This window comes from Dermacentor variabilis, chromosome 3 (genome assembly GCF_050947875.1).
Source record: "Dermacentor variabilis isolate Ectoservices chromosome 3, ASM5094787v1, whole genome shotgun sequence".
Classification (NCBI taxonomy): Eukaryota; Metazoa; Arthropoda; class Arachnida; order Ixodida; family Ixodidae; genus Dermacentor; species Dermacentor variabilis.
In genome coordinates, this window is record NC_134570.1 from 241,587,460 (window position 1) to 241,606,836 (window position 19,377).

The 19,377-nt window shown below is 44.5% G+C and overlaps 1 protein-coding gene across 1 annotated transcript in view; it reads right to left on the reverse strand.

Moving 5' to 3' along the window:
• LOC142576750 (putative ATP-dependent DNA helicase HFM1) overlaps nt 1-19,377 on the reverse strand; it is a 295,132-nt gene that overhangs the window by 250,163 nt on the left and 25,592 nt on the right. Inside the window, exon 2 of the mRNA XM_075687030.1 lies at nt 857-904. Within this exon, the coding sequence (XP_075543145.1) occupies nt 857-877 (21 nt within the window). The 5' untranslated portion in view covers nt 878-904. The remainder of the gene's footprint in view (nt 1-856; nt 905-19,377) is intronic.

The following is a 19,377-nucleotide window of genomic DNA, read 5'->3' on the forward strand; positions in this document are numbered from 1 at the left end:
AATGGACGTGGTAACAAATGCAGGTCCTAGCACTAAACAATTAATCGGTGAAATAATTCCTTGCAACAATAAGTTATCTTGTTGAAAGTGAAGAAAGATCAATTGCGGATTTATTTATTTATTTATTTATTTATTTATTTATTTATTTATTTATTTATTTATTTATTGTTGCGTAGTTGTGACGATGCCCAAGCAAGTTAGCAGGCAGAGAGGCATTCGATTAGTAAAGTGCACGTCGAAGACTCAATAATAGAATGAGCTCTCTAACAAAAAATGTAACTCAGCAGTGGCGATAGCAACAAGTAGAGTCGAGGATTGTCTCATCAGAATGACAACGCTTGCGCCTGGCCCCTTTGAATACAAGCGCCATTGCATCATCCGCACGTGCGCTCGGGGGGACCAGATTATGTGCCCCAAATACAGGTGCGCGTGTCAAAAGTGGCGTGTGTGCGACCACTTTCTTTTTCTTTAGAAAAGTCTGTTGTTTTTGAAATGTGCGATCGACAGAATATTGGCAGCGCAGCTTGCACGACAGCGGAACTCCGATAGCAGCGACTGCACGAAAAGAAAAGCGCGACATAATGCGGCATAAAGTCAGAGTTAATAGCAGGTGAGCCATCAGTTTCCCTCACATCTGCTTCAGCTGACTCGATCAGCCAATCCACGTGCTCCGAGTAATACCCTTCGGAGTGACCAATGGTCAAGCTGTGAAGGAAAACGGCCCTGCCGTGCCACTCGATCCCCTCACTCTGCCGAGGCGCCAGCATAGCGGCCACGAAGAATGGCCGTCCGAGCGAGTTGCCCGGGATTACGATTCAAAGCATGCGCTCTCACTCACGAGTGAAACGACGCTTACCTTGAGCGACGACTTGGTCATGATGACGGCCGTGCCACAGGTGTCGTACTGCGCGCGGTGCAGAAACGGAAGCGAGTAAGTGACAGCTGACTGCTCTGAACGCAAGGCGCGCGTGCCTAAAATGCAGGCGGCACAGCCTCGTGGCCGTCTCGCTGCGTCCCTAACTGTGCAGCCCGAGGCACGAAGACTGCGTTCTCGGCAAGCACCGTTCGCCATTCGGGGCACCGCCGCTGGAATAACCTGGTCACCAGCGCATGCTGCCCGACGAGCGATCGGGCAATAATCGGGATAAGGTGACTTTCTTTTTTGTAAGAATATAAAGGCGCAGTTTCTCCCGGAAGGCGTAACATTTGTTGCGATAGCAATGCAATAGACCATTCCACGAGGCAATGTTTGTGGCTTTATCGGTCGTGTAAACTGCTGTAAGCACTCGCTTACTAATTAAATAATTAGCGAGCATGGTGTCACGCGCGCACATACAAACAAGAGCAGACCTCACTCAATGTCCGCAAACACTCGCTGTCACAACGCTTGACGGGCGCCTAGTGGACGCTTCTGCCGCCTTCGGTGCGTCTCCGAAAGTTGACACTGCGCGAAGACAGCCTACACTCTCTCGGCTCGCCCGACTTCGCAGCCGCCAGAGGATGGCATTTCGTGCCCATGGGAACGTCGCGGGCGGGGACTGCTCGGTAGCCGAACGATGCCATCGCGGCAAGTGCACCGTTAAACGATGGCTCTCGCTGGAATTACACGCCATTGGTTTTCAACGCGTCTGACGATCGCCGAACATTGTTCGGAAGTGCGCAACACTAGTCACTTCAAGGCAGCAATCAGGTTGCCAGGAGACCAATTCCAAGTCACATCCCGACTGCCACACAAACATGCGAATAAATTTTGCATATTTCGTACTTCGGCTTATTGTCCTGTGTTCGCTGATCTTGCGGTGACCTTTTAGCTCCGTCTGTCTCACAGTGTCGATAGTTTAAACTCCGAGTGAACACTGTAATACTTCAAGTTCACAAACAAATGCACGTGGTACATTTATAGGAAGAGGCTTGGTTTCTTTTTGTCCCGAGATAATGTTTTTGTTATCGTGCGTGTTTTCTTTGTTTGTGCTGTTATCCCACACGCGTGGGATTTAATATATAAGGCCAATGACTGTAAAAAAAAATTCAGTACGTCGTAAATGACCGTATTTTTACTATTTACTCCCCTATTTACTTTCCAAGTTATTATTTCTTTTTTTTACGTGCTAGCACATACCGCTTACGCAAGAGTGGGTTATACGAGACAATGATAAACATAGTATATATTGAATGAGCCGTTTGAGTTATTCTGAAATAAATAATTGAGTCACCAGATAAACACTACCCAACAAAAAGATGGCCTGTCTTTGACTTATCAGGCTCAACATGCGATGTGTTCAAACCTTGCAGACAGCAAAAACAAAGTGTACACGTTTTCTTTTGTTGTTTTCTTTCTCTCTTCGCTCTCCTTTTTTTTTTTATCTGCAAAAGGTCCTTCAATTGAGCCCGAAAGATGTGTCCTCCCTCACCGCCAGTTGAAGAGCTTAACAGAGCGCACAACGATTCTTTGTTCCGCAACCACCAGTATACTGCAATGATCAGACATTATTGCAGAAATCTGGGCTAGTTGAAACGCAGACATTCACGGGAAGAAACACCGTAAACGAAGAGAAAAAGGAGCTTCACTGCCTCATAAATCCCACCCTGAAGAGCATGCGGCGACGTGGCGTTGCCCCGGTGACCGGCCGCATTGCGATGGGAGCGAAATGCGCGCGCATTGGGGGCACGGCAGCGAACCCTGCAGGTGGCTGAAATTATTCCCCAGTGTTGTTCCCCACTACGGCGTGCCTCATAATCATACCGTGTCTTTGCCGCGTGAAATACAACCCTAGCATTTGTTTTTAGTCCCCGAAGACCTTCTTGTCCTGCTGTGTTTTTTCTTTTCGTTCACAATATTTCTTATTTCATCTTGGAAATTACTTTGGCCCGTGTGAAAGCGCGGCTTTCACGATGTCTCGCGCATGCTTCACTTTCGAATATTCTGAATGCTCCTATATTTTCGTTGGCATAAAATGTGTAACCGCGCAAACACATGCGACCACAAAGTAACAAGGACGAGACGAGATACTTTATGTTTGCACGTGTTTGCGCTGTTACATGTCAAGTATGCACCAACTCGCCCAGAAAGAAGTTTCAGTGAAATTTTCACTGCGCTGAGAACGCCGTCCTGTAATTTGGCGTCTGATAGTAACATAATCTTACTCAGTTGGTCGATATCATATTAGAACCCTGCAGGCCACCGCAGTGTGGTAATTCTTGAAACCCACTTGTGCAGCTTGGTTTCTCTGCAAGTAATGTTGAATTCGGACAATCAAATGACCATATATTGCTGCACTGCCAAGTTTAGCTGTGATAACTGAAATTTGGAAGAATCCGTGCTTGGAGCGGAAGCGCAGAAAACGAGGACGGAAGGACAAAAACCAGACAGGACGGGCGCAATGAGCTGTCTTACTTTATTTCTAAAATAAAAAGGGGAAGAGCACATTTTGCAATGTCGGTTACATTTTGGCAATTTGCAGGAGTCAAGGAAGTGCTTTTCTAGTAAAGACAGAGAACCCTCTGTCTGGTACTTACAGAGAACGCAGAGAACGATCTCAGAACGCACTGAGATCGTATCATTCAGGCCTCCATTTTGCAAGCGTATTTCCGCCTATCATCGTGCAATTTTAATTTTCTACAGCCATCGTCACACCCTTTCGCGGCTCTAAAGCAAGCAAGTAGAATGTTTCAAAAACTTATTTTATCTTTCTTTTTTGAAGTAGACGCTTACCTCCGTTTGCACGAATAAAGACCATTTCACGTATTTCAAAAGACAGGTGTATTACACGTAGGCGCTTGCGCTATGAGGCATCCCGATTGTACCAGCGCCATCGATTAGATTCACGGGGCACTTATTTTTCCCTACGTGGATGAATGCGGAAGCATCGCGACTACCGCGTGATGCCACAACATTATGCCACAACGCAAGGTCCTGGGTTCGTCTCCCACCGGCGGTCGAGCGCTCGACGCCCAACAAAGGTCGTGGGTTCGAGGGCCCTAATAAACTGTACCTTAAATGACACCAAAGGTCGTAGGTTCGATTACCTTTTCCACCATCCGTGGTCACGCCAACACCGACAACTATGGCGGGTTTTCCGCCTCGTACGTGAGCCGCATTCGCATTATACTTCGCAAAATCGACAGTGTTATTGTATATATGGGTCATGCCACGAAAAGTGTCCCAACCTTGGCGCTCGACCACCAGCGATTTCTTTGAAAACAATTTGGGACTATCTATTTAAAGCAAGTTTTTCTGTAAAACATTTTTGCGAAAAAGAAATTTTCAGCACCGCTAGGAACCCGTGAAGTTTTTTTAGTAAGTTCGAAAGTATGAGTCATAAAACGCATTGTCAAAAAATTTTCTGTTCTTAAATTAGGCGAGCACGCGATTCTCCCTTGAGAATGAAAATAGGGTTTTGACTTGAAAAAGGTTTTATCGATCTTTACGTTTACGTGAGTTTTTATACGGCACTAAATATCCAATAAACTGCACAAGAGTAAGCATTTGGGCAGGATGGTTCATGATTACGAGCAACAAAAAACAGCGCTAAACAACTGAACGAGTGAAGAGGCACAGACAACAGCGCTGACTAACAACCAAAGTTTCTCTATTCTTTCAGTCAACATATATATACTCCGCCGCTATCTCAAGCCGCAGAATCAACAGAATTGGGCATACGCAGGGGGATTGCAATTGACGCGATAGGAAGGCAATCTCCTTTGGACGGAGAGAAATAGAGGGAAGGCTTACACATGCTTCGCAGCTAACATGAATGTGGAAAGCTTCGGAAATAAGGCATTCGCGGTCATCGCGGTATTTTGATAGGTAGGTCACATCTTTGAAAGACGGCTTCCAGCCGCATTCATTGCAATGCAGTGATAACTGACTATCTTTAGCTCGTTTTTGAACTTTGTTTGAGTGCTCGCGCATGCGGTCATTGATGCACCGCCCCGTTTGGTCGATATAAAAACGCTTGCATGAAAGGGGAATCTTATACACCACACAGTCACAACAGTCACCAACAAACCTCTGCCTGTGCTGCTTTTTACAACTTTTTTTGGTTGTTCTTGGTTACCCGATTGAGGGCGACATAAAGAGAACGTGCCGAAGTTTGCGCTCGAAAGCATTTCGACAGGTACGTTTCTACACCGACTGCTTGCAGGTTGTGAACCAGAACGAGCTGCATTTCCACAGTGCTCAGAAGAAGTTTCTTCAAGATTTGCGATTGGCGTCTCAGGCAGCCGACTTCCTGTGGGGCAACTTGGTGGTTCGACTGCCTAAGAGAGGACGTAGGACGAAGGCCAAAAGGTAACGACATTCGGGGATGCCTCAATTCCGAACAATGTTGCCGATCTACTCCAGCTTGGTCCTAAATTTTGTGAGCATCCTACTCTGGACAAGACGGATCTGCTCAGCCTCGTCAGGACAGCTGCTGATAGAGCAAGAACAGATGAAGCTGACAGAGGCATCAGAGAAGGTGTTGACTGCCTGCCCCAGCAGGTTTAAAACGGCAGCACAGTTCGGCTCCGCATTGCAGTGACCGTTCTTCGGAATACGGGGCTCCAGCTCCTCCTATCAAAGAAGGTGGTTTTGTCGTGATGCCTGGTGGCTTGTACAAGAGCAAAGCAGATTCGGCCATTCTAGGCCATTCAAGGAAGTGCATGGGGTGGCTCCTGCGAAAGGTGGAAACAAGGGCTGTTCAACATTGCGAAAAAGCCGCACTCTCCAAGCTGACCTCCTCCATAAAGGCCTGCAATGGAACCAGTCTTTCTGTGTTTTTCAGCGCCAAGACGCACAAGGAACTGTGCCCGTTTCGGGCCATTGTTTCTGAGCGCGGAACCTCGCGACGACAAGTGGGAGTGTTCCTGTAAAGGTTTTTGTGCCTCCTCGACATCGATGACCCCTTCCTCATAAAGACGCCAGGTCCTCTCTCCACATTTCTCCGTGAGGAGTGTCCAAAGGCTGCCCGAGCCTTTTCCGTGAACATCAAGGACTTATATTACTATTTGCCTCAAGAAGATGTATGCATTGAAGTCGGCCATTGCATTGAAAAATATGGTGTTCTTAGGTTTCAGAATGCATGTGGTATCAATGTCGACAAGTTTTTAGAGCTTTTAAGGTTTTACATGCTTTCCACTTTCGTTTCCATGGAGGATAACTTTTTATACAGAAGAAAGGTGTGTGCATCGGTTCATGTAGAACCCCTGTTCTTAGTGACATTTTATTAGCCAGCTATGACCGCAATCTTGGAACTAAGCTCAGCCAGACAAGCACTGTAAAGGTGATGCGATACGTCGATGAGTTTTTAATTTTTATAATACTAACAGTACTGACGTGCAGCCTGCTGCTGCTATAATATTTGACCTGTTCCGCATAGTTTTAGATTCCTTTGAATTGACCACGGAGCATCCGTCAGACAACAAGCTCCGTTTCGTAGACTTGGAGCTATCGTTCTCAAGCAATCATGTATGTTGGGGTTATGCTGCTCGGTATAAGAGCCTTCTACCCCTTTCGTCCGCACACTCAAAGATAGCCAAGCGCGGTATTGCAAGATCTTGCGTGAAGACAATCCTCATCAGGGTCTTGTGACCACAAAGTGGATGTAAGCTTCGAAAAGCAAGTAGCCAGGCTGAAGCTCCCAGGTTTCCCGGTACCGCTTTTGACCAGCATCGCTGAAAGCCTCCCAACAAGCCTTAAAGGAAAGCAGTCGGCAACTGCTCAATTTGAGAATCGATCACGGCAAATGGTTGCGGTTATACCATATGTGCACCAGGTTGCGCATAATCTCGGAAAGGTTGTCAGCAGGACAGGCGTCAGGTTGCTATTCACTGCCAAAAATAAGTTAGGTAGCCTGTGCCATCAAGTCAATCGGGTAACCAATAACAACCAAAAAAAGTTGTAAAAAGCAGCACAGGCAGAGGTTTGTTGGTGACTGTTGTGACTGTGTGGTGTATAAGATTCCCCTTTCATGCAAGCGTTCTTATATCGGCCAAACGGGGCGGTGCATCAATGACCGCATGCGCGAGCACTCAAACAAAGTTCAGAAACGAGCTAAAGACAGTCAGCTATCACTGCATTGCAATGAATGCGGCTGCAAGCCGTCTTTCAAAGATGTGACCTACCTATCAAAATAGCGCGATGACCGCGAACGCCTTATTTACCAAGCTTTCCACATGCGTGTTAGCGGCGAAGCATGTGTAAGCCTTCCCTCTATTTCTCTCCTTCCGAAGGAGGTTGCTTTTCTATTGCGTTAATTGCAATCCCCCCTGCGCATGCCCAATTCTGTTGATTGTGCGGTTTGAGATAGCGGTGGAGTATATATATGTTGACTGAAAGAACAGAGACACTTTGGTTGTTAGTAGTGCTGTTGTCTGTGTCCATTCACTCGTCCTGTTGTTTAGCGCTCTTTTTTATCGCTCGTAAATATCCGTATATGGTGCATATTGGAAACTGTTTTGCAGAAAGATAACTGTTTCCGAAAGGTTATATTTCATAGTAACCAATTGCCAGCAAAATGGGCATCGGCAGGAAGGGCATGTAATGAGATGTGAAGATAAGCGATGGACATTAAGGTTTGCGGACTGGATTCCAAGAGAAAGGAAGCGTAGCAGGGGGCGGCAGGAAGTTACGTGGGCGGATAAAATGAAGAAGTTTGCAGGGACGACAGGGCCACAATTAGTACATGACCGGGGTAGTTGGAGAAGTATGGGGGAGGCCTTTGCCGTGTAGTGGGCGTAACCAGGATGATGATTATGATGATGATGATGGTGCATTACGAGAAGGATGTACTGTAGTTGAAAAATAATTTGGGACGAATATAACATGAAATAGCCTGTACAGCTGGCGACAAAGTAGCAAAAAAATTAGTTTTAGCCTATGTTTAGTCGTAAATTTCGCATTGAGGTGGTCGGGGGAAAATACGCAAAATATTGTAATCATTAAAACATCCATTGTATAGAAACTGAGAAACTTTTATCAAATTTTTGTTTTAAGCAAGAAAAAAAAATTTTTTTTGAATTTGTGTTATAGCGGTCTCTGTGCTGGCACGTGTTACCCCTTCGTAGGAAAGCGTCTTAGCGGCAACTTGCCTGGACGCAAGATTTCCCGAGTCGATGGAGGAACAATATAATCAGCTCCTCAAGTTTTCGCTTGAGTGCTGTATTAGAAATTATTAACCTAGCCAATAAAAAACGCGAGCACCAATAGAGCACATTTAACCGGATGTCGCCGTACACCGACGGCCTGCATACCGTCGTCACGCAGCATCGGAAAGTTACGCCGGTGGGTAGAGTGCGGTTACGTACACTAAGATTTAGAAATGAGCGAAAACTTTGTGATTTAGAAAATAATCTGTTGCTTTATTACGGCAAATATGTAGCAAATGTCAGCCAACACAATCGTGTTTACGCGACCATGTTGGCAATGATGTTAGAGGAATGATGTCGACTCGTCATTAAATGTCTTGGCATGCTTAAGTTCAAATTACTGCATTTAAAAAGATGATGGAAATAAAGAAATACGTTTAGCTGCTCGCCATCTGTCTTTCTTGTTGTTAAATTTTAAATTCAGACCGAATGAGGCAGTCCGCTGACCTTTGTGAAGCGCAGGATTTAACATCCAGTATGCGATGATGAAGAAAAGAAATGGGAAGGCTGGTTCCAGCTATCGACTGTAAAAAGGTTGCGGCTATACTCCTAAAACATGCCCTGATGCTCCTCAGATGAATTATATTTTTTCACACAAAACCTAGTATGTTTAAATGCGTGCGCTTCCTCTGGTAGTCTTCTTGCAGCATTGTTCTGAATAAGGTAAGAATGACGTCTCTCAGGCATTAACAGGCCAGAATAATTGCGTTAAATAAAAGAAGGGAGACTTCAAGTGCAAATATTTCCGGTACCTCCAGCTACAATGTAGTGGCTCTAGCAAGAAATCAGAAATTTTATTGCTGATATCTGCCAGAGAAGTGAGACGATATATGCTGAAGCCTGGAAAGACTCATCCAAATCCGCCTAGAGGATTACAGTTTTGACTGTGCCACTTTTGTGTTTTAGAATAAGAAGGGCATCAGATACCTTCTTTGCGGTTGTGCTTAATATAGTCTTTTTGTATATGCGTGTTTAGATGTTTAGAGTAGTCGCACCCATTCTTTCAGCGTTTGGTTTCTGCGTCGTAATCTGAAATCTGCATCGCCCGCTATGAAAAAACTTGCATATCAGACATACGTTCGGCCTAAACTGGAGTACGCATCATCTATCTGGCACCCCTCACAAGCACATGTCACCTACGAATTTGAAGCCATTCAGAAACGCTTTATCAAGTCAAACTACACAAGTAAAACCAGCATAACTGAACTAAAACGCACACTCGATCTTCCCAGTCTCCAATCACGTCGTATCATCTCGTGTCTCTGCATGCTTCACTCTTTCTGCTATCACCCAATGGCCGGACACCCCCGACGCGCACATTCGGTGCCACACGTCTTCGATGAAGGATTGTTTTTTGTTTTTCGAAATGCAATAGCGCTGTGGAACACTCTTCCCGACTGTGTTGTTTCTTCCGCAACCACACGACTTTCTGTGGGAAACTAACAATCCACCTCACCAAGGATGTTTTGTTAAAAATGCGTTTGCTATTTGACCGTTATGTAATTACTTGTTAGTGATTCATTCTTATGCATAGTGTGTATTTAGTAGTATTTATGTAGTTTGTATTTTGTTGTATTTAGTAGTTTTATTTTGCTTTTTTACACAGTGATTTTGATGATAGTTCCGCTTGCTCGGTTCCCTCCTGAGCATTGTTGTTGTTGTTGTCCTGAGTGGCCGTGGCACATACCCACAGTGGGGGATTGGCCAAGAATCGGGCGGTTTAATTAGGTGCCTAAAAATAATAATGATAACAAGGGAGTTAACAATTTGGGCGTGTGAGATTAAAAATAAACGTTTTGTGTGTGGAGAAAAAAAGGAAATAATCAGATGAAAACCGGGTATAAGATAATAATAATAATATTAATAACAATAATAATTAATAATAGATAAGAAATAAAAGAAAGCTATGGTTGGGAGGGAGAACGATCAATCTAACATGGAAATCGATTGGTTTCAATTAGGTAATTTTGGATCGCCAAGCAAACATTTCTGTGGCTGAACCCAACAATGGAGGCTCCAAAAGATAGGATCACAGGCACTGATAAAGTTAGACCAATAGAGCGAAGCGGGATTTCGAGTATTCGTTTTCTTATAATAGAAAAACGTCTGCAAGACAACAAGAAATGGTCGATTGTCTCCGCTTCGCCACAGAATGAGCATAATGGTGAGGGGACCAGACCAGACCTGTGGAGGTAGAAGTTCAATGCAGGTATACGGCAGCGCAGCTTTGTGATGGACACTTCAATTTTCCGTGTTCGGCAAAAATCTCTGTTCCAAGGGTGCAGTAGATGGCCGTAATCCACAGAGTTAGTAATTGCGGAGCCTGATACTGACTGTATAATGATACTCCTGCGAAATCTAGCTGCAGTAACATAAGCAGTCAAAGGGCAGCAAGGAAGAATCGGGCCACTTATTGATGCCTTGGCTAGAGAGTCTGCAATTTCATTAATGATTAGTCCTTTATGGCCAGGCACCCAAATCAAACGCACGCTTCTCAAGTAACCAGGTACCAATGATTGAAATGTCCTCATTACGCGAGAATCACTAGAAGCAGTAAGGGATGAGCACAATGATAAAGAATCAGTGACTATCACGGCTGACGTAATTGATGGTCCTAATTTGCGTAATGCCAGCACCACGGCCATGAATTCGGCTAAAAAAATCGGTATGAAATCTGGCAGCCGAAGAGAAAATGTCCAATCGAGAATCGGGGAAAATATTCCTACACTTGACTTTTCTTCACATTGTGAAGCATCTGTAGCAATTACAACGTTTGTTTGAAGGTTTTTCAGGTGATCTTGTAATATACCGTCTAGAATACGGTGTGGAAGTAATTTTGCATTATTAGGAAAGATGTCATCAAATTGAATATCCGTGGCAACAGCTCTGTCGGTAATAGGAAGAACATCGCATATGCGCACGCCCAAACAGTCAAGTAATTTTTGCACGAATATAATTTGCGGATTATGTAGTCGCGGCCAGATGACACCGAAAAACAACGCAGGTTGTGAAATAAAGCTTATTTGGGGATGACGCAGTGGTGATTCGTAAATCCTTAAGAACGTCTGCACCGTCAAAAGCCGGAACCTGCACGAAAGTGGCGGCACACGGGATTCTAGATAAAGAATAGAATTTGCCACAAATTTAGGAAGAGCTAAACACAGACGTAATGCTTCTCTTTCTAAGAGGACTAGAGGACGGGACATGTAGGCTGGAGCTCCAGAGAAGAGCACGCAACCAAATTCTAATACAGGGCGAACGTACATACGATATATCATTAGGAGTGTATCTCTTCTCAATCCCATGCGACGACTGCTCAGCCTACGCAATATGCCAATTGCACGGGTACCTTTCCCAGTCAAATGATCTATGTGAGAGCGCCAGTTGGGAGAGGCGTTATAAATAATTCCGAGGTATTTAACAGATTCCACCTGTGGTATGTCTTGAAGGTGGTAAGACAATGAAATGTGCACTATGTCACGTATCGGAAAAACGAGAACAGCACATTTGCTGGCATTGAGTGTGAAGTGACTAGCATCTAACCACCTCTCCAGATCATAAAGGTAAGTTTGCAGTCGTTGGTATAGCGTGTGGATGTCGTTTGCAGATGCAAAAAACGCAATATCGTCTGCATAAACATAAGTAGTTATTTCTTGATGACAAGGTAGTGTGCTCATGAGAATATTAAAAAGTACCGGCGAAAGAACTGAGCCTTGTCGTACGCCTCCCGTTTGTTTGCGTTTAGAAGAAGAAACGCCGCTTCCGTAGCAATAGAATTCTCTTTCACCTAAGAATGACTGAATCCACGCTACTATATACCCAGGAACACCACAGGAAGTTAACCGATTGATCAATGAAGTGTGCTCCACAGTGTCGTATGCTTTAGCGATATCGAGCGTCACTAAGGCAGCGTATTGCTTATGACGTCGAGCGAGTTGTATTCGGCTTTCTAAGTCGACGTGGGCATGCCAGATAGAGCAGCCGGCCCTGAAACCAATCTGACAGGGACTAAGAATGGAATTATCATTAATAAATTTCATGATGCGACGGTGAAGAAGCCTCTCAATGAATTTTACTACGTTTGATGTAAGCGCAGTGGGCCTAATGTTCTCCAATACATACCTTCCTTCTTGTTTCTTAAGCGTTAATATTACCTTGGCAAGCTTCCATTGCAGCGGAATCCAAGCATATTTAATTGAATAATTCACCAGGTCTAAAAGAACGTTAGGCGATTCCTGTAACAATATCTTTAACATTGCATTTGTGACGCCATCAGGGCCAGGGGCTGAATTCGGTAAGTCTCACTTAGTTCAGCTAAGGAAATTGGAGTAAAGCCATCCCAAGGATCTAATGTAGAATGAATAGCCGGAAGTCTGGCCGTAAATCGATTTTCTAAGCCTTTGGCAATCTCTTCTAGGGAGGCGCTCAGTTCCTGCGGGGTCAAAACAATTGAATCTAATGTTAAGGCTGTTGGTAGCACCTTCCTAGCACGAAGGAATGCAAATAAAGCACGCTTATTTTTTTGAATTGGATAGATAATTGTAATGTCTAATATCGTATTCCTCTTTGGCTCGATTAACAGTACGCTTAAATACACCAGCATGAAACTGATAATTTTTCCAATTTGTCGGGCACTGATTATGCAGAAGAATTTTCCAGGGGCCTTTCTTTCTCTATAGTCCCGCGTACACTCATTATTCCACCAACGACAAGCGGTGCCTTTAGCCGAAGGGATGACAAATTCAACTTGCTTCCGGGAATCCTCTAGAATTGAGCAAATGGTTGAAGCGATTTCCTTATCATTGGCATTGGCAAGTTTCGAAACGGCAGAACGCAAGAAAGTCTTAAATTTCGTATGGTCCATAAATGTGCATGCCTGGTATTTTAAAGATGTTATTTCACAATTGATTTCAAATGACACAGGAAGATGATCGCTGTTGGTTGCTGAGTCAACCGCTACCCACGACAAAGCCTTGATGCCAGCGCTACAAAATGTCAAATCTATCACTGAACGGAAGGGTCCTCTAACAAACGTTACTTGTCCTGTGTTCTGACATGAAATGTGACTATCAATAGTCCACTCCCAAAGTCACTTACCACACAAATCTGTTTTTTGCCCCCACGACACGTGATGCGAGTTAAAATCCCCTACAAACAAAATTTCTTTTCTACAGGCAGCCACAGCCCTATCAAGTTGACGTGTACTTTGCACACCGCTGGGGAAATAAGCATTTATAATTGAAAATGGATGGCATCCTGGGAGACATAAATCTATGGCCAAAATTTCATAGTCGCAGTCCATGATTTGAAAAGAAATTTTTGCCTTGTGAAAAATTTTACTGGAAACAAGTATCATTAATCCTCCACCTCGCGAGTCTCTATCTAATCGGAAGGACCGAAAACCTTTTAAATGAAAATTTTTCTCTGGTGAAAGCCACGTTTCTTGAAGAAGTAAGATATCTGGATTGAATTGAATAGATAGGCAAGATAAATCTGTTGAAGCTGAAAATATAGAACGACAGTTCCACTGCAGCACTTTCAGCTGTCCAATGGTGTTGAACGCACCATTATTTCCTTTTGAACGCGTTGTTTCCTTTTCTGTTCTCCGTCTATCTTTTCTTTTCCCTCCCTTCCGTGATGAAGAGTTCCTCACACTTTGTTTGCCCCCGCCTTGTGTAATGCCTCTGGGCCTTTAAGGCTTCAATAAATGAAACGAAAAATATAACCGGGAGTCAGCCTAGTTGGAACAGATTCATTTTTTTTAAACTTCTTGTGCGCAAACAAACAGGGACAAAGAAGAAGAGCAACACAAGGACAAGCGCTTTCTGACAACTGGCTTTATTTTCGAAGAACTTCCTGCTTAAGTACCCGCAGATCTGCGCGGTCTGGTCCGGTATTTAAGCAGAAAGTTCTTCGAAAATAAAACCAGTTGTTAGAAAGCGTTCGTCCTTGTGTTGATCCTCTTCTTTGTCCCTGTTTGTTTGCGCACAAAAAGTTTTTTTAATTGAATGCAAAATATGTCGGAATGCAGGAATAAAAAACGCATGCTATTGATTTCGCACACGTTTATTGCATCCGACATGGAGGAAGGAAAACCAGGAGAGGCCCTAACCAGCACTAACGTATTGAGGAGAGAGTGGCGGAAGTCACGTGCTGTTTTTCGCAAAGGAGCACTAGGACGGGTCCCCCAAAATGTCAACATTGCCATAGCAACCGCGCTCCCGAAGCTTTCGCTGCTGCTCTCGGTCTCTGAAAAGTGAGATAAGATTTTTCCGCCGGTGTATTTTTCGCAGAACATTTTGTTCGCGAAAAAAAAAACTGACTTTGGAGTGTGGTGTGTAAGCTTGAAAGTTGTGTTTGGGTCTGTGAGGGTGAGTGTCAGCTCGCTACATATACACTCAAGCAATCACGGCGCGGGTCTTCGTCGTCTTCTTCAACGTGCCATTGAAAAAACAGGAGCGCGTCTGCTTCCCTTAAACTGCTACGCAAGTTTCGTAGGCTTTGTTTTTTACGCGCGTCGGCAGCAGACACTTACGGCGGTTCGCAACAATGCAAGTTCAAACTTCGCGCCCATCTGCTCCGGCGAGCTGCAGAACCGCTGATTGGAGGCGCAAAAGAAGATAGCACACCAACATGGCTGTTTTTCCGGCTTCAAAAACGTGACGTCAGGGCAACTCCTGTTTTGTTTCTTTCCTCCATGGCATCCGAGGTCTTGCAATAACAAATGCACCTCCCAGGGTGGACAACTTCTCTCATGTAGAAAAGAGAGCACAGAAAGAAAACAAACTGGCCTGCCGCATGCAGCGCATTTAAGAGCAATAAGTGCGACAACGTACTCAGGTGATTGTGCACTGCTTTTGTTTATGGCGAAATGCTGGTTTTGCAAACACGCTGAAACCACCGTGTGTGGATTACGAACAATTCAAGCAGTTGGATTGTGCCTGGAGATAATGATTTCCTTCCGTTTTGGGCATGAATCCAGACCAACTTGAAGAGCATGCTTTGAGGAGGGCTTGAAGTGGTGGTACTTGCGAGTATTCTTGGCAGAAATCACATGCTTGTACCTTCCGGCGAGGAGCAGCTCTGTTGTAACGATAGAGTTTTTTGGTACCCATATTGCCTTGATGCTGAAAATATTATTTTGTGTCCACGTGAAGAGCTGGCGTGGTTTCAAGATGTGATCTTCATACGGTCCTTGTAGGCTTGCTTTCGCTGCTAAACGTTTCACTGTTCCTCCTGCGCCGTCACAAGCACTCTTCCCGTGTGACGTTGCGAAAAAGTTCCACTCGGCTGAAATTTCAAAATCTGCTTTGTGGTGGCAAAGCTTGATGAATTTCTTTCTGCTATTGCATCGAGAAGCAGCCTCATCGGAAAAATACTGAATGTGTGTGATTGTAAGAAAATCGTGTCTATCTTTAGTATTGCTTCTTGCAACGCAAAGACGGCAATGGTGTCGTACGTGATCGAGACAGTCAGAAATCACAACAAAGGACATGACGGAAACTGGATCACAACTGCATTCAGTGGCTCGATAATAAATAACTACTGGATGCAATGATGCCTGCATATTGACCCAGTGAAACTGCTGTGGCGCATCCTGTACTACAAAATGATAATTTTTGGCAAAGTTCATTAACACAACTGCTTCACTGTTGCTTAGGTTTGCTTTCACCTCTCTGAAATAGTGTGCTTGTTACTTGTTAACAAAATGGCGACCTTTGAGTTTCTTCGGCGTCCACCTTTCAAAGAACTCGTCGAGTGAAGGCAGGAGTGGCCCGAGACGGCAGCACGTGCCGCCCGCTGCCCGACCGCTTTCGTTCTCTTCGGCGTCGAGCTGCTCCTCGACAGCTGCTCGCAGTAGTCGGAGATGTCCGGTTGGCACGGCGCGGTTCCCAGTAGCTCCTCTGGTCTCTCTCAATCCAGAAGCGTGGATCGCAAGCTTAAAATTTTGATGCTGCATACAGACGCATACGGTGTGTGTGTGCGACATCCTCCTGCTAGCGCGCAATGTGCAGGTCGAAGGCTGACAAACGTATAAAAACCACAAGTCAATGTTCAAGTTTCTTTCCAATTCTTGAACATTTCTTTTAAATTCATCGACAGCAAACACTTTTGACAATCATGCAACGCATCCTTTTTTTCCCGGAAGGCAGTGGGACTCTGAGTCATCCTCATAAAATTGTTGGATCGAACAAGTAAATTCTTTGCTTAGAGGCAGACCTTTCGTCGGTGTCGACACGCTCAGGACTCCGAAATCGGACTTGAGTTTCAATTCTTCACGTACCTGTCGCTCAGCCGCGCCAAAGAAGCTCATAATTTTATTTCGCGACCAGGACTGCGGAGCCTGTGTTAGAATCTGGATTTTATTTTGGTGGGGGCCATCTTGCATGAATTTGTTTTGTAGTTCATTCATTAATGACACGTAGTCATCGAGAAGGCTGTGTTGTTCCGTTTCCTTCACTGCTGTGGATGTCTTGCTCAGGCCAAGATAGGTGCGCATTGTTTCCTTCAAGTTTATCTGTAGTGTTTCTTTTTTTTTTTTTTTGCTTTGTTCTGCACCTAAAATTCTCTGCGCCTCCGTGCCCGCTTTCTTCTAAGAGGGCTCGCACCTACGGCTACGAGAGCCTCGTTGACGGCATCTGGAATTTTCGCCTGTAGGTCATCCGCTGAAGACTCTGCTGCCTGATCTTGCATATCAAGCCCCAGCGATTGTTGCTCTGGGGTTTCCCTTGGTCTCGAGTGGTAACAACGATGGAGACAGCGCTGACAGAGCCTCTCTCCTGGAATTATTCCCAAGGACGGTTGCATGTTTACAAAAGACATTGTGATCACTGAAATTAAGCCCCCGAAAATTCATTGTATGCTCCAGAAATGGATTTGAGCACCATTTCGATGCTATAATCGACGTGTACTTCTTTAAGTACACCATGAAATGATGACCACAAACTGTGTCGATGCCTTGCTTCTACTTTGCTTGAAGAGTAAGTAAGCGGCGCTGAGGCTCGGTGAGGTCCTGAGCATTGACTAAGCACTTCTGCTTAGTCTAAGTTATTTTATGGCATCCATTAGGTCTGAGGGAACACGGTGGAAGCGAAACACCTGTGAAAAGGAACAGTGACGTGTATAATTTTTATGATATATTTATCTACTCACTCTTGTTATTCAGCGAATACGAGAGAAAGTTATAATTGCCTTTGACTTCAGTAGCACGCGAAGTCTTGTGACAGGACCTAAGGAGTCATCTTTGTTCATTCTGCTGAAAACTTGCTAAAAGGCATCGCTACATGCAGAAACAACGACTTGATTGTGGGGCGTGTGGTAGGGGCACTGCTGAATAATTTTGACCAACTGCACGAGTGCTCTATGCGTATTAATTGCCTTCATTGAAATGCGGCCTCTACAACAGCGGGTCGTAACCAAGACCTTCATTGAGCTCAACTGGGCAATGTCATAAACACTAGGCTGCGTCCCTCCGCTACGGATACAAGTGCAATATAACTACTCAGTTCAAGTCATTCACATATACATTGAATGCTATAATGTTTAACACCTTGTTTCAGAAAGGTACTCTTAGACGAGTGCACGTCTTCATTCGCAGGCATTCGGTCAGTCGCCACTCGAGATAGCAGTTTAAACGATAGCGAGTACACCGTTACGGTGATGCTACTAATTACAGATTCTAGCAATACATCTAATTGGGCTAGTTGTGCATCCGTTCATACTAAGAGGTGGGCCACGCAAAAAGACGGTATGCAAATGCGTGTAGTGTACTCCTTCTACTCTGCGTTTTCCGTTCATGCAATGCACTGCTTCTCGTAATATGAACTAATCACGAATGGCTGCGTGAGTACTTACATGTGCAACTACAGGTAATTATGTGTATAGACTAGTGTACAGAATGAAACAAAAGTTCCATCTGTTTTCGTAACAAAATAGGCGCGTGTGGATGCAGAACTTTCTGAAAAAATAAACTATACAATAAATGCCATAGTGGCCATAGTGCAGAAAATTTAGATGAAGATGCCAATAAGCCTGGTTCCTAAAAGAAACCATGATTATTTGAAGATTAACTTTTGACTATATGTTTTCAGGCTTCCACTTTTTCTCATTGGTCCACTACTATGCCAGTCATAGTTACTATTATTTAGCGTAACTAGGTGATCAATACACAACATACTTCACTAATTACAGTTGAATGACTTCATTTCATGTCACTCCATTAACATGATGCTTTCATTTATTTAAAATGTCATTAGTGGACTCATGAAAACAAGAACAAGCTATCCATATAAAGTACGTATTCAGTGTCTCGTCGCTTTAGGCCTTTAGGTCATTCTGGGTTTTATATGCTGGTTTCACAATGTAATACATACACGAATGCTAAAAAAAATGAAACCTCGACGCTCGACATAGACCACTTCAAACAATTAGCAATTGTTTAGGTGCTATTAAACGAAAGTCATCGCAACGCTATGAAGTCCCCTCGAAAACCAGAGATTAAGCATAAATTCATGTGCTCAATAGTGTAGGTTTCAACGAAAGAAAAAACATGCCTTCATGGGCGCCCTCGTGGCATGGCAGAGCAGGCAGGCGACGGGCACGAACCCTCCGAATGGCACAACTGCTCGCCGACCGCCTTTCCTTTGTGTGCAAACCACACATGTTTACGAAACTTCACAGACTTGCTTTGGAATGATCCAAGCACGTCTGCTAGGACGTCTGCCTGCTAGGGCATCCTTGACTTTCGTCTGCTACTTGTTTTTCGCAGAGGAAACATGGTCGCCTAAACACGATTGTATTGGCTGATATTTGCTACATATTAGCCGTAATAAAGCAACAGATTCTTTTCTTAATCACCAAGTTTCCCCCATTTCGAAATCTTAGTGTATATGACCGCACTCTGTACCCACCGGTGTAACTTTCCGATGCCGCGCGACGACGGTATGAAGACCGTCGGTGTACGGCGACGTCCGGTTAAATGCGCTCTATTGGGGCTCGCGTTTCTTATTGGCTTGGCTAATAATATACCGCCCGTGTTGTGTTTGTGTGTTCTCTTCTGGTGTCCCCTTCTTTATTTGCGGCCAATATGACATGTAGGCTAATAATTTCTAGTACAGCACTCAACTAAAATCTTGAGGAGCTGATTATCTTGTCTAGGTGTTCCTCCATCGACTCAGGAAATTTTGCGTCCGGGGAAGTTCTATTTGCCGCTAGGACGCTTTCCTACGAAGGACAAACACGTGCAAGCAA